General features: G+C 39.3%; 1 protein-coding gene across 4 annotated transcripts in view; it reads left to right on the forward strand.

Moving 5' to 3' along the window:
- The window catches only part of adcy3a (adenylate cyclase 3a), a 70,917-nt gene extending 58,013 nt beyond the window's left edge, over positions 1-12,904 (forward strand). For all 4 annotated transcript variants that reach the window (XM_026294036.1, XM_026294038.1, XM_026294034.1 and 1 more), the window contains 3 exons: positions 480-606; positions 2,125-2,249; positions 9,513-12,904. In XM_026294036.1, the coding sequence (XP_026149821.1) occupies positions 480-606; positions 2,125-2,249; positions 9,513-9,692 (432 nt within the window). In that variant the 3' untranslated portion in view covers positions 9,693-12,904. The remainder of the gene's footprint in view (positions 1-479; positions 607-2,124; positions 2,250-9,512) is intronic.
- Positions 12,905-13,066: the final 162 nt, after the last annotated feature.

The following is a 13,066-nucleotide window of genomic DNA, read 5'->3' on the forward strand; positions in this document are numbered from 1 at the left end:
GTCAAATCTCCATGCTGCTGTGTGTTTGAAAATTCACTTGGAACCTATAAGAAAATAATTTTGCATCACTGTACTGATTTTAAATGACAATAAAATGCTATGACATATCCAAGTAATATGGACACCATGATAGAGTCTTGGACTTCACAAATGATCATATTCATTGTGCTAAAGTGCTGATGTTTTTTTACCAGTCATGATAATGTACAGTGGGTACGGAAAGTATTCAGACCCCTTTAAATTTTTCACTCTTTGTGTCATTAATAAATTTGCAAAATTTTCTACATTTCTGTTTTTTTCTGTCAGGATGGGGTGCTGAGTGTACATTAATGAGAAATAAAATTAACTTTTTTGATTTTGGCAAATGGCTGCAATGACACAGAGTGAAAAATTTAAAGGGGTCTCAATACTTTCCGTACCCACTGTATATATATGTATGTATGTATGAGTATGTATATTATGTGTTTTTTGTCTTACAGAAAGAGGAGCAGTCTGACAGAGAGCGCTGGCAGCACCTGGCAGACCTGGCAGACTTTGCTCTGGCCATGAAGGTCACGCTCATGAACATCAACTACCAATCATTCAACAACTTCATGTTACGCATTGGTATGTGCCACCTCTATTAAAGTGCATTCTCTGGTTTCACACATTGTCTGATAAATCAAGTGAAAATGGAACAGAACATGGTGACTCTCCTCTCTCTCCTTGACACTCTGCTACCCACAAAATTTCAGTTCTGTGTGCACAGACTTATGGACTTTGTGACTTCTGTATGGTCCAGAAGTCAGCCACACTTCCCTTCTAGTCAAAGTAATGAGAAGCATTTTTTGAAACAGCAAGTAGTCATTTCAAACATTGAGCCACAGAGAAGCACTTGGCAGGTAAAAGTTAGTAATAATTGCTGCCAAAGCAAAGAGGCTGCATTTTTCTGTGCACAGAGAACGGGGCAAAGAAAGAGAAAACACCAGGGTTAGCATCAGTTTGGGTTTTTGAGATCCAAAAAGCAGCCAAAGCACTCACATTTAATTCAGATGTGGCATTCTTCCTTCTGAAAGAAGGAAATGTCTAAAAGTATCTAAAACTAACATGTTTTGGTAGCATTAGCATGATTTTACACAAATTTGTGTTTAATTGGAGCTTTGTATCACATTAGCTTAGAGTGTTTTGCCCATAGGAATGCATGTGTGGTTCTGTCTATATGTGGCTCTGTGATGGACTGGTGACTTGTCTAGGGTGTACCCCTGCCTTTCCCCCGAAAAGAGCTGGGATGGGCTCCAGCAGATCCCCGTAACCCTAAAATAGGAATAAGCAGGTGTAAATAATGAATGGGGGCAGCATGGGGCTGAGTGGTTAGCAATGTTGCCTCACAGCAAGAAGGTCGTGGGTTCGCAACTCAGCCTTTCTTGTTACTGCATGCTGCTTGACCAGTTGGTTTCAGACATGTAAGAATAAACTTAGGCCTATTAGGAAAGTATATAAATAAGACCTGAAGATTTATATAAACAGCTGAACTGTCACCATACCTGAGCTCTTTTAACAAAATATTAACTCTTTGGGACAATTTAGCAAACTCATCACTCCTTTCATATTGACTGACAAAAGTTTTTTTCTCTCTCCTCTATCCACTCACCCTAACTGCACTCATAAGGGATTTATTGGGTTGTGTAAGGAAAGTTAGGTGAATTGATTTTTACAGGATTTTAGCACTATGCAATTGAATTGAATTAAAAAGTACAACTGGACATAGTAGAACTACAGAGAGACGTGACTGTATCAGATCTTGTAAGAAAAAATCATTATGGTCAAAGCATCACATGACTGAAAGGCATTCCCAACTGATTTAAGAGTCATTACAACTTATGGTGTTCTTGGTAGGAAATTAAGAATATGGCTACTGGGTATGCAAGAGTGCCAATGATATTTGATTATTGATGTTTTGTCCTACTCTTTGTGTCTGGAGTTTGAGTTTTATGGGTGGTGTCTGATGTTGGCTACTGTTGTATGTGTTGCTATGTATTTTTGTTAATCTAAATCTAAATTTCACAAGTATACTCTTAGCCATTCATCTCACATTCAATAACAGTTTTAATCTTATTTGTCAAATTTATCAACCCTCTTCTTCAGGTCTGAATAAGGGTGGAGTCTTAGCAGGAGTGATTGGTGCCCGCAAACCCCACTATGATATCTGGGGCAACACTGTGAACGTGGCCAGTCGCATGGAGTCAACAGGGGTGATGGGAAACATCCAGGTGAGCAAAGGGCTTTACTGTAGACCTCTGGATAACCAAACACTGTTTACTTTCAAAATGAATATGGTTGGTCTTTTGATCATTTATACCAAAACACAGCTTGTGTTACATTTTATTGTCATTCACGCAATATACACTCACACATACAGCACCATGCACATGCACAGACTATAGAATATAATAGACCAATGAATGCTACTGTGTGTGGACATTTACTTTAATATTTTGGAAACTTTTGCTTGACTTCATGAGGGCAATCAGCCAACCTTCTTTCATAGTGTGGTAAAATACGCTTTAAACAGCAAAACTGCCAAGAAATAAAAATAAAGAAGAAATTTTCCAGCTATTGTGAATGTGCCCAGTGAATTTTGGATTCGTATAATTTATATGTTCGGGAGGGCAGAATGGTGGCTTAGTGGTTAGCACTATTGCCTCACAGCAAGAAGGTCCTGGGTTCTGAATTTAGCAGGGGCCTTTTTGTGTGGAACTTGTATGTTCTCCCCATGCTTGCATGGGTTTACTCTGGGTACTCCGGAGTGAGTGTGAGTGTGTGTGGTTGTTTGCCTATATGTGGCCTTGGACTGGTGACCTATCCAGGATGTACCCCTGCCTTTCACCTGAAGAGAGCTGGGATAGGCTCCAGCAGATCCCTGTGACCCTAAATAGGACTAAGCAGGTATAGACAATAGTGCTGCCACAAACGATTATTTTGATAATCGACTAGACACCGATTATTTGTGCGATTAGTCGACTAACCGGATCACACGTAAATTGCAGCTTGTCGTACCAGTATGCACCTGCTCTTATATAACAATCATTAGCTTCCAGCTTGAAGTGTTTAAGGTATATGTTAACTAAAAATAAAGACAATTAAGATGATACTTCATTTTTAATTTCTTATTTTTAATTTTTTTAACTTTTCATGAACTTTGCAGCTTGTAGTAGCATTTCTGACATTTTTGAATGTGCAAAATAAAATGAAGGCACAACTCTGGCCTTTGACATTTTTAGCTGTAAATGTTTAGTGCATTGTAAAATGGAATCAAAAACTATACACTATGTATAGTTGCAAAATGAATGCTATGCACTAGTAAGAATACACTAGCAGTGTGGGAGAGGCCCTGGGAGATAACACTGGGGGTGTGCCCTCTGTGTGCCCTCTTAGCGCTTTTGTCGCTATATTTAGCGAGTATTCAGACCCCTCTAGCGACACATTTTTTAAAAAGCGACTAGCGACAAATCTGCCCCTCCCCCGTCCCAAAGCCCTCACAGACAGCCCAGTCCTCTCGCAGCAGTCCCTCTCAGCTGTGATCACAGCTAGAGACGTTCACTCCTCCGCTTCCCGAAAGCAAATGAATCGCGCGTGCACGAAGCTGCCGCTGGCTGATCCCGCCCTGGCTTGTACTTTACTCCTAACGGGTTCTTAAACCTGGACCTCATTATTGAAGTAGTTACGAATCCAGAAGCAGCCCACACTCTCTAAGTTTTTATTAATTGAAAAATATGCATTTTCGTTCATTCGTGGTTCAAATAAAATGTAGTTTCAAAATGTAGGCTAAGTGCCTTTGTTTAAAATGCTTTATTGACTGACGTTTCATAGACGTTCAGTTGTTATAGTTTCTTCATGATTATTTCTCTGATGAACTTTATGAATGTGATACTTTATGAATATGTGCAGTCACATTTCTATAATGGTACAATTTACTCAGGCTGATGACATTTTTTATGACAAATTCTTTTTAGAGTATGTAGATAAATAGGTTAAGCAAGACAAATGTAATTATTTCTGAGAACTTATTAACTGCAGGCCGTCATCCTACATTATATGACACAGATTACAAATATTTCTAATATTTGTCCCTTATTTCTTATAAAGAATCACAGCTGTCTCTTACTTTCCATTTCTGAAGTTGGCAAAAGCATCCATCACAATAGGCTCTTTGCACATAATATACTGCCGCGCCGGAAATGCGGCTTGGTCTTTTCTGGTTTTGGAAACATGGCGCTGTTCTACACGAGATGTTTGCAGGACTTGCCCAAACTAACAATAACTGACGTACATCACATTTGTAAGTCCTCCTCCAAAGCACCAAGCAGCAAATTGGAGAAGGGCTTTAAGATGTAAGCCTCCTCATATATCCACGGCTATGAAGGTAAGTCTATATTCTTTCAAACTTTGTGACTTACGTTAGCAAAAGTTTCGCTAATAAACAATTCCGGTCTGTCACCGAATGTGCGTGTGGTAATGTGCTACTGCATACACGTTCCTAGTTATTTAAGCGGAATATGTGTAATGTTGTGTCTATACATGCTTGTGCCTAACTTCTTATTGTTTCAATATGTGTTTGGCATTAGTGTCAAATAAAGACAGGGCTACTAGTGAAGTTGCTGTACAGGCTTTCTGCTTCAGATCCATGAAGAAGCATGAAAAACCTCATAGTGTGAATGTAGGGCTGCACTGGTAATTTGTGTCAGAGTTCTGAGTTCATCAGTTCCTAAAGGTTCGAGTTCAGACTGTGTTCACTCTATTTTTATTGTGTTTAACAGTAGTAGGAGCAAAAACTTTACTTTATTGTTGCTGGTGGCTTGTGCTACCTACCTACTGTCCTAACCTAACCCACGGGACACTGGCAAATGACAAGGGACAGTAAGCACATCAAATGGGACAGTGGGTGAGTGGCACGAGGCAGTAGCGCGGGACAGTGCCCGAGACAGTTATACCAGTGGCATGGGACAGTGCACAGGACAGTGAGTGAGTGGCTTGAGCCACCAGCAACAAAATATTTACTGTAGGTACATCACATTATACACTGGGTGAGTGCCATGTGAGAGTTGGCAAGTGTCACAGGACAGTGGCGCAGGATAGTGCACAGGACAGTAGGCAAGTGGCACAAGACAGTTGATAAGTGCCATAGTACAACTGTCACGTGACAGTGATGTGAGCCACCAGCAGCAGTACAGTACAGTTAGGTTATTGCTCCTACATTTGGCCTTTGCTATCACTTTGTATATGCTCAACTTTTCCAAAAGCCGTTCAAGCTTTCGGTGCATTTTTTGTTGTTCTTTATATGATACATACTGGTCCCCTAAAGGCACATGGGAAAAGGAAAAAGAAAAATAAATGAAATGTCTCTGGTGTGCACACACACCATAATTATTGAAGTTATGTGTGCACACCAGTGACATTTCATTTATTTTGTCCCCATGGCCACTTAGAGGCTCTATAGGCCATGTTCCCTCTGGCCTTTGTTACTGTTTTGCATTTGTTTTGGTGCATTCCAATGGGATTGTGTTTACAATGTTCACATGATAACCCCCCTTTTGCAGTATTTACAACTTTGGATGGCAAATATCAAATTTATGACTTAATATTATTCCGTCCTTGGTGTACACCATTTCTCACGATTCCATTTGAAGACATCAAATTATGTGTTAAGATGAATACATTCATGCCAACAACTCACAAGTCCAACATGACCATAATAATAACTGACTATGATCAACAGATGGTCCTCAGGGACACAGTTCCTGTAATTATGGTGCAGTGCCCACCGCTGTTTTTGGCTAAATGATCTGCTCCTCCGTGAAGTGCAAACTGCAGACTTTGCTGTGTGCTGTGACCGTGAACTTATCACAACGAATATTTACCAGCCACTGCTTTCTGAGTTGAACATCGCGGGGAAATCCGTGGAAGATTAAAACGCTGTTAAATTTGGACGTCGACGTGCACATCGGAACACAACAATGTTCATGGTACTGTCTTTCTTGCTTCAGGAAAAAAACTTTTTTTACTTTTTTTAAGGCTCATTCTCCACTATTTAGTATGTCTCTAGTATATTATGCAACGATACGGTAAGCCGTATTACTCACAACAGATATGACGCCATGGTGTTATGTGCAAAGAGCGAATTACAGTATGTGCCATTGACATTATACAAATTACGGGATGACGTCATTAGACGACTTCTCGCGACTTTTAGGACAGCCAATAGCTACTGTCCTTACTGACGAGTTGGCAACACTGGGTGTGCCAGACATTAGCGTCATCATATTTCGTAATCAAAAATGAGATCGCTGTTATAACGTCACAGCAAACACATAACGTGTGCTAAAACTAATGAAACCGTTAATGTTAACGTTTACAGCTATAAGTAGCACACTGTTGACGTTAATGTTTGCAGCAACTAAATTAGCTTACCGAGACGACTGTCCCTCTTCATCAGAAATGGAATCAGCCACAACGTGCTTCCTTTTCAGATGCTCGTGCATTGCCATCGTACTGCCATGGAAGGCAAGTTCTGCCTTGCAGATTTTGCATTGCACATTCTTCTCTTTTATTTTAGTAAAATGCTCCCAAACTTTCGAGCTCCGTTGCCGGCTAGCCATGAATACTGTTTGGGCATAACTTTTCCGGTGACATCACGGCTGACCCAGATTATCACTACTGCGCAGGTGCGTCAAGGACAGAAAGGCAGACAAGACAGCAGAGGGTACAGCAGCGGTTTTGAGAGAAAAACAAAGCTTCAAAAAATACACGATGACGTCGATTATTAAATTAGTCACCGACGATTTTGATTGTCGACGTAATCATGACTATTCGACTGATCTTGGCAACCCTAATAGACAATGAATGGATGGATAGATGGTCGAGGAGTAGACATAATCGCTATGGGGTTTGTGGGGGTGACAGCTTTAAGGAAACAGCAGAGAGGTGCATAAGATTGAATCTCTGCATCCTAGTCTCAACTCTGGAATGTCCTGCTTTAGGATGTCTAATAAACCTGGTCAAATTTCTGAAGATGGGAGCTGCACCATCCAGAGTGGGATGAATGCTGTGCCTCGCTATCAGACCAGATTTTCCCCAGAAAGTGGCCCAAATGTCTATGAAGCCCACATCCTTTGCTGGACACCACCTAGACAGCCAGTGATGGAACGAGAACATGCAGCTAAATATGTTGTATGTTGGTCATATTGGGTCATGAATAACAATCTAACCATATTTATGATTAGCCTTAGCCATTTGCTTTAAATAGCATTTGATCTCGCCCAAGGGTGGTGAACCATGGGTTTCTGCTGTTATGTTTTAGCTGGACTGTCGCCCAAAGCTGGTCTCCCTGCTGCTGTGGAGCAACCAGAGAAGAACAGAGAATGTAGTTTTTAGGTGAACTAGACTAGAGCTAATCCATAATCAATCTGTAAAGAACTGCACAACTCAGTGCATTAACAATAGGAAATTAATCAACTTACCCAGGAAACACCTTACGCCTCATATACCGTTATGTAATGTGTATGGCACACTTCAGCTAACTTCAGAGCTGCATGTATATCAACAAGTGCAAATGGTGATGTGTTGAAGTTGTCAATTTGTGATCTGACCATCCAAGATTTTTGACATTTCAAAAAAAAGCATAAATAGGTCAAAGTGCACATAGCACAGCGCAGTGAAAGAGAAGGCCACAAAATTTACACATCGGCTGTAACGAGGAGAGCCCTTTGTAATGAACAGACTCTCTGCTGGTCACCCCTAGCCATATATACCTTAAAACCATTCCTGATTCCCTTTCAGAAATTATCTGAAACTTATGCATGACTTATGAATTGTTCGTGTTATATTTCTGCTTTGATTGACAAATATGTAACATGTGTGACCAGACCTATGGAGAGTATTGCTGTCAGACTGCGGTGCGAAATAAAAAACCGCGCTATTGTCTATCTGTCACTCATGCTTGTGGTTAAGCCACGTACCTATGGGAAGTTTTATTGACTCTGTGTTTGTTGCTGAACTGTTGACTCTGATTACTTGCTATATTTGTCATGTTTATGTGTTTGAATTATTGTTCCCATTTTAGAAAACATTCTTAAAAATTTATGGCACTTAAAGGAAACCTCAAAATCTTTTGCATCACACAGTGGTGCGTCAGTCCAGTGAAACCTCTCCATCGTAATCAGAACCAATCACTAGCAAGGATGGAGCACCTCCTGGACCCACCACATCATGTCAAGCACAATGACGGACCAATCAAATGGATTCCCTGCCCAGTGCGTCAAAACCCAAAAAGACACAGAAAGACACAAACTGCTTCTAATGCCCACACGGAGGAGAGAACAAAGATAGTTTGCTACTAAGCCATGCCCTCCCCCGTGTGGCTGTCCTGTAGTAAATAGCTCACCTCAAACTGACCATCTCCAAGCTACAGGTGAAAAAGTGCAACTGAAATTATTTGCACAAAAAGTGCTGACATTTCATTTACATAACACTATAATGAGCACCACAGTACCAAGGTTCTGTCCGTTGTGCACATCTCATATTGTCTGTGTATGAAAAATCAACAAATATATTATCATAACAATGACCAGTGTTGTGTATTTTGTGTTGTGTTTGCTGTAAATGCCCTATTCTGTGTTGAACTTGCAAAAGACCAACTTGGCCAAAGGTCATTTGTGCACAATGAGGCCGTATTATGATGCCAGGGCTAAAAACTCGCTCCATTGGAGCACTGGATGCAAGCACCGCCAAAACTCTAATGGCCAGGAAGAACGAAGAAAGACTCTTCATGTTCATTGCCCACAACAAGAGAGCATTCTGTCCTTCAGCTAGGACAGCTCTAGGTAGTGACTTAGCTGTAGTGCTGGAGCAGTCCCGACATCTTCTTCTGCCACTTAGGGTATCCAGCAAACAGCCCTTCTCCTTGTTCAAGGTCGTCTTGATCTCCTTCATCAAGAGGCACAGGTTTCTCAGACTGCAGCATCTTGCAGGATTCTGTCCCTAGTACATTCCATTGTATATTTTAGTAACTGTTTTCTTGCAACTTGTTATGCAGCGTGTAACTTGTGGTTGCTTCGCAACAGCAGATACGCAAGTTCCTTGAGCATTTGCTCAAAAGTAGACATAGCATGGCTGATGTTTTCTATATAATTTCAAATGCAGCATGAACAACCCCTTGGACTCCAGGAAAGTCATCAGTCTGCAGGAACTACAGGAGCTTTTAGGGAGTTTGACATCAAAACTAAAAGTTCAACCATGATTTTAAGAGTATAGAGTACATGTGCAATAATGAAGAGCCTTTATTTGTATATTATTATTTATATCAAAATGATTTTTGCTGTGTTGCAGCATTGATGCTGCTGAAGTAATTCTAAAAGATGTAGTCAGAGTTTCATGTCCATCATCTCAGTGCTACTTTGTTCATACAATTTTAAATAAATGTCACATTTTTTTTGGAGCCTTGGGATGTAATGTGTCTGTATGCATGTTGCCCTCAGGTGGTGGAGGACTGCTACAACATCCTGAAGGAGTATGGCTTCCGCTTTGTGAGGAGGGGGCCCATCTTTGTGAAGGGGAAAGGAGAGCTGCTCACTTACTTTCTGAAAGGAAGAGACAAACAGGGTTCATTTATTAATGGTTCCTCTGTCACTCTGCCACACCAGGTAGTGGACAGCTAAGGTTTCCCCCCCACACACACACACACACACTTGCAGAGGCTGTAGTAGACTTAACCCTTAACCTGACCTGGGCTTATTGTAACTGAATAATTACATGCCAAATGAAAACACTCCTGACACACTTCATACACACCTGTGACAGCATACTACCTGCTACTGACCATGTGTTAATTGTCTGTGATAACAGATGTTTGTGCCATGAGACAACAAATTTAACTTTGAATGTCATGTTCATTTGGAGCCATGGAATTCAAAATATAAACTCATTCCAAAATTTGAATGAAATATAAATCTCAATGAAAAACAAGCACATAGGACACAGATACAAATATCATATAATATTAAACACAAATAAATTCAGACTATATAAAGATTTGTCTAAACATAGGCTGGCTCTAAGAAGGCCAAGCTCAGGTGTTATCATGTCACCCATTCTATTGATGGTCATATGTATTAATTAATGTTCACCTACTCATAAAACTTCAAAAATAAAAAAAGCATTTTATTGCCAGAAAGACGTCCCAGATGTGCATCTAAATGAATCACTTGTTTGTTGTTCTTTGACCTACATTTTCATTAAATTTAATTAAAGCCTGACATAACAAATTGACTTCAAATTAAATGCAATTAACAGCTAGAGGGTCCTAAACTGGCTTTTTGGGTCATTTGTGGATAAATTCAAAGATTCAAAGAAAGCAATTACATCAAATTTCATAAAATTGAAATCAATAAATATTGAATTTAAATTTCGTGTTTTTATTAAACATTTCAGAAATTCTAACTAACTTAGTTTAATACAATAAAGGGCATAATCACTTTTTATAGATGTATATAAATACAGAAAACAGATAACACATGCACACACACACACCAGCCCTTTTGCAAACACTTCTGCAGTAGTTTTGATACTGCCTAATGTCATCAGCACACAATACTCCATGGCTTTGGGACATCCTGTCTGTTTGAATATCATTTTCAAAATACTTCCATATACAGAAACTTGAGTGACTGACCAGAGTTCAGATTTTCTCTCTTATGATGAAGAGGATTTGGATATCAACCGAACAGACCTTTGGGATAACTTACCTGAGATCTGTAAACAGGGTCACATCACATTAATTTGGTAAGAAACAAAGGCACTCAGTCGAAGAGGTTGGAAACAAACCTTCAGGCTAGTCAAGGAGAAAAAGAACGTAAAATTACTACCTAAACTGTGTGTAAACATACAGACAGCTTTTAGACTCACTTCCTGCTTCAGAGTTGTCGTGCTATATGTACTGTAACTGTGCACAGTCCTGTGCAGTTTGAGGTTATTTATGACAATTAACATTTCAGGATGTTACACATTGTTCAACAGAACAATTTAAAGGTAATGTGGATAAAATGTTGGTTTGGTTCCAAAATATCTGATTATCTGAGTGCTCTAGTAGACCTATTTTGTGATGTTATTGTGATATATGCACTCAGCAATTAATTTGGTGTGTACATTAGAAAAGGGTGCAAACTGAATGTAAGAAATAATTTTCCCTAAACAGCTTGGTGGTCATTTTGAAAATAAGGCTGGTCAGAATAACAAAATCATTTTAATTAAATTAGGAATATAAATTATTTCACTGTATACAAAAATGACTGCAACAAGATGTCCAAAGGCATGAATTTGGACTTTGCAGCTTTTCCATGCTTTTTGCACTAGCTATACAGTCGTGTGTAAATGTTTAAGACAGCCCCAATGAATACCCAGAATTTAGATCTATACAATCATTGCTTTTTTGCCTGTTATTTTCATCTGTTTTGAATGTATATTATAATTAGATTTACTATAACATGCATACCACTACGACATTAAAAATGTATAACCATTTGTGATATTATTGGCTTAATTCTGTGGGTGGTCTTAAACTTTTGCACACGACTGTAGATCAACACCATTTTCACCTGGTATTAACATGCAATTTGTAACTGTATAATGATCAGTTTGTGAGGCATTTGCACCTGGAAATAATAAACAATATCAATACAATATAGTCGGATCTCAACATGCAATTTAGATCAGTGAGCAAGATGACTTTCTGCAGCAGGTTTTCACATTTATGCTGATAGTGATATACAGTGCTTTCCAGTGTGCTTTTTGCACAAACATGGAAACATGCAGCTTATTCCTTGAGAATATGACCAAGCTGCACAGATACACCTATCTGTGATCTAATAGGTGTGATACAGACCACCTCCAGATGTAGGTTCTCTGTATACTGACAGCTGCGGTACATTAACGTGGGATTCCCTTGATCTAGATAAGATGTGCAGATACAGATGTCATGTTAATACCTGGTGGTGGTCTCACTTTTCTAGTGAGCTCTGGCCAGAAATATTCATTCCTCATTTTAGTGTCTTCTTTGTCTCTGTTTGCTTGGTTGTGTAAAGGCCCACATATTCTAAATGGACACAGATATGCAATTGGTGGATATAGTCAGTACAGTCAAAAGACATATGGTAACCACTGATTTGAACCCATGGCTACATGGACTTCTGATGACTCTTAAGAAGACGTCCTCTCAGTGTCAGCAGGTAAAAACTCTAAATAAATCATCTTGATTCCTCTAGACTATGTGAAAGTAAGGTGAAAGACTAATGCCTAACTCAGCAGGCACTCTGATAAAGTGTATCGAGTCACTTGAATCTTAAAAAACATACCTAATTAGAAAAATGCCTAATAACTTGACATGTAAACTAATTGGGGTCAAAACGAGTAGTTTGCTTGTGATAACACATTAAATTTGATTGCATTTATTGAACCTCAGACATTCCTCCCCCTGAAGTTTGTATTTTTGATGGCAATGGTTTGACATGACAGCAGAGATGTGCATGAGAATGAGCACATCACCTGACAGGAAGCAGTTGTACTGTATGAACACTTTGGCTACAGTATGTAGGGAACCACTTCTCTTTTCTCTGCTTGTAAAACACATTGAATGAGATGAATGTGTGGTAGTTTCTTCTACAATACCTGATGCTTTCCTCTCTTAAGGGAATGTTTAACCATTCCATCCCTGTTCAATTTATATTTTTATATAATGTTTTGTTCTATATAAAGACAGACTGGATGTGTCCTCATTGTACATAGAGTTTAAACTGTGTGTTGGTGAGATTTATTTATTGGAAATATTTTTTCTTACACAGATGTGAAAGTGCCAATGACAAAGGAATGGCTTTAGATATACAGTGGGTACGGAAAGTATTCAGACCCCTTTAAATTTTTCACTCTTTGTGTCATTGCAGCCATTTGCCAAAATCAAAAAAAGTTCATTTTATTTCTCATTAATGTACACTCAGCACCCCATCTTGACAGAAAAAAACAGAAATGTAGAAAATTTTGC

This window comes from Mastacembelus armatus, chromosome 16 (genome assembly GCF_900324485.2).
Source record: "Mastacembelus armatus chromosome 16, fMasArm1.2, whole genome shotgun sequence".
NCBI classification, from domain to species: Eukaryota; Metazoa; Chordata; class Actinopteri; order Synbranchiformes; family Mastacembelidae; genus Mastacembelus; species Mastacembelus armatus.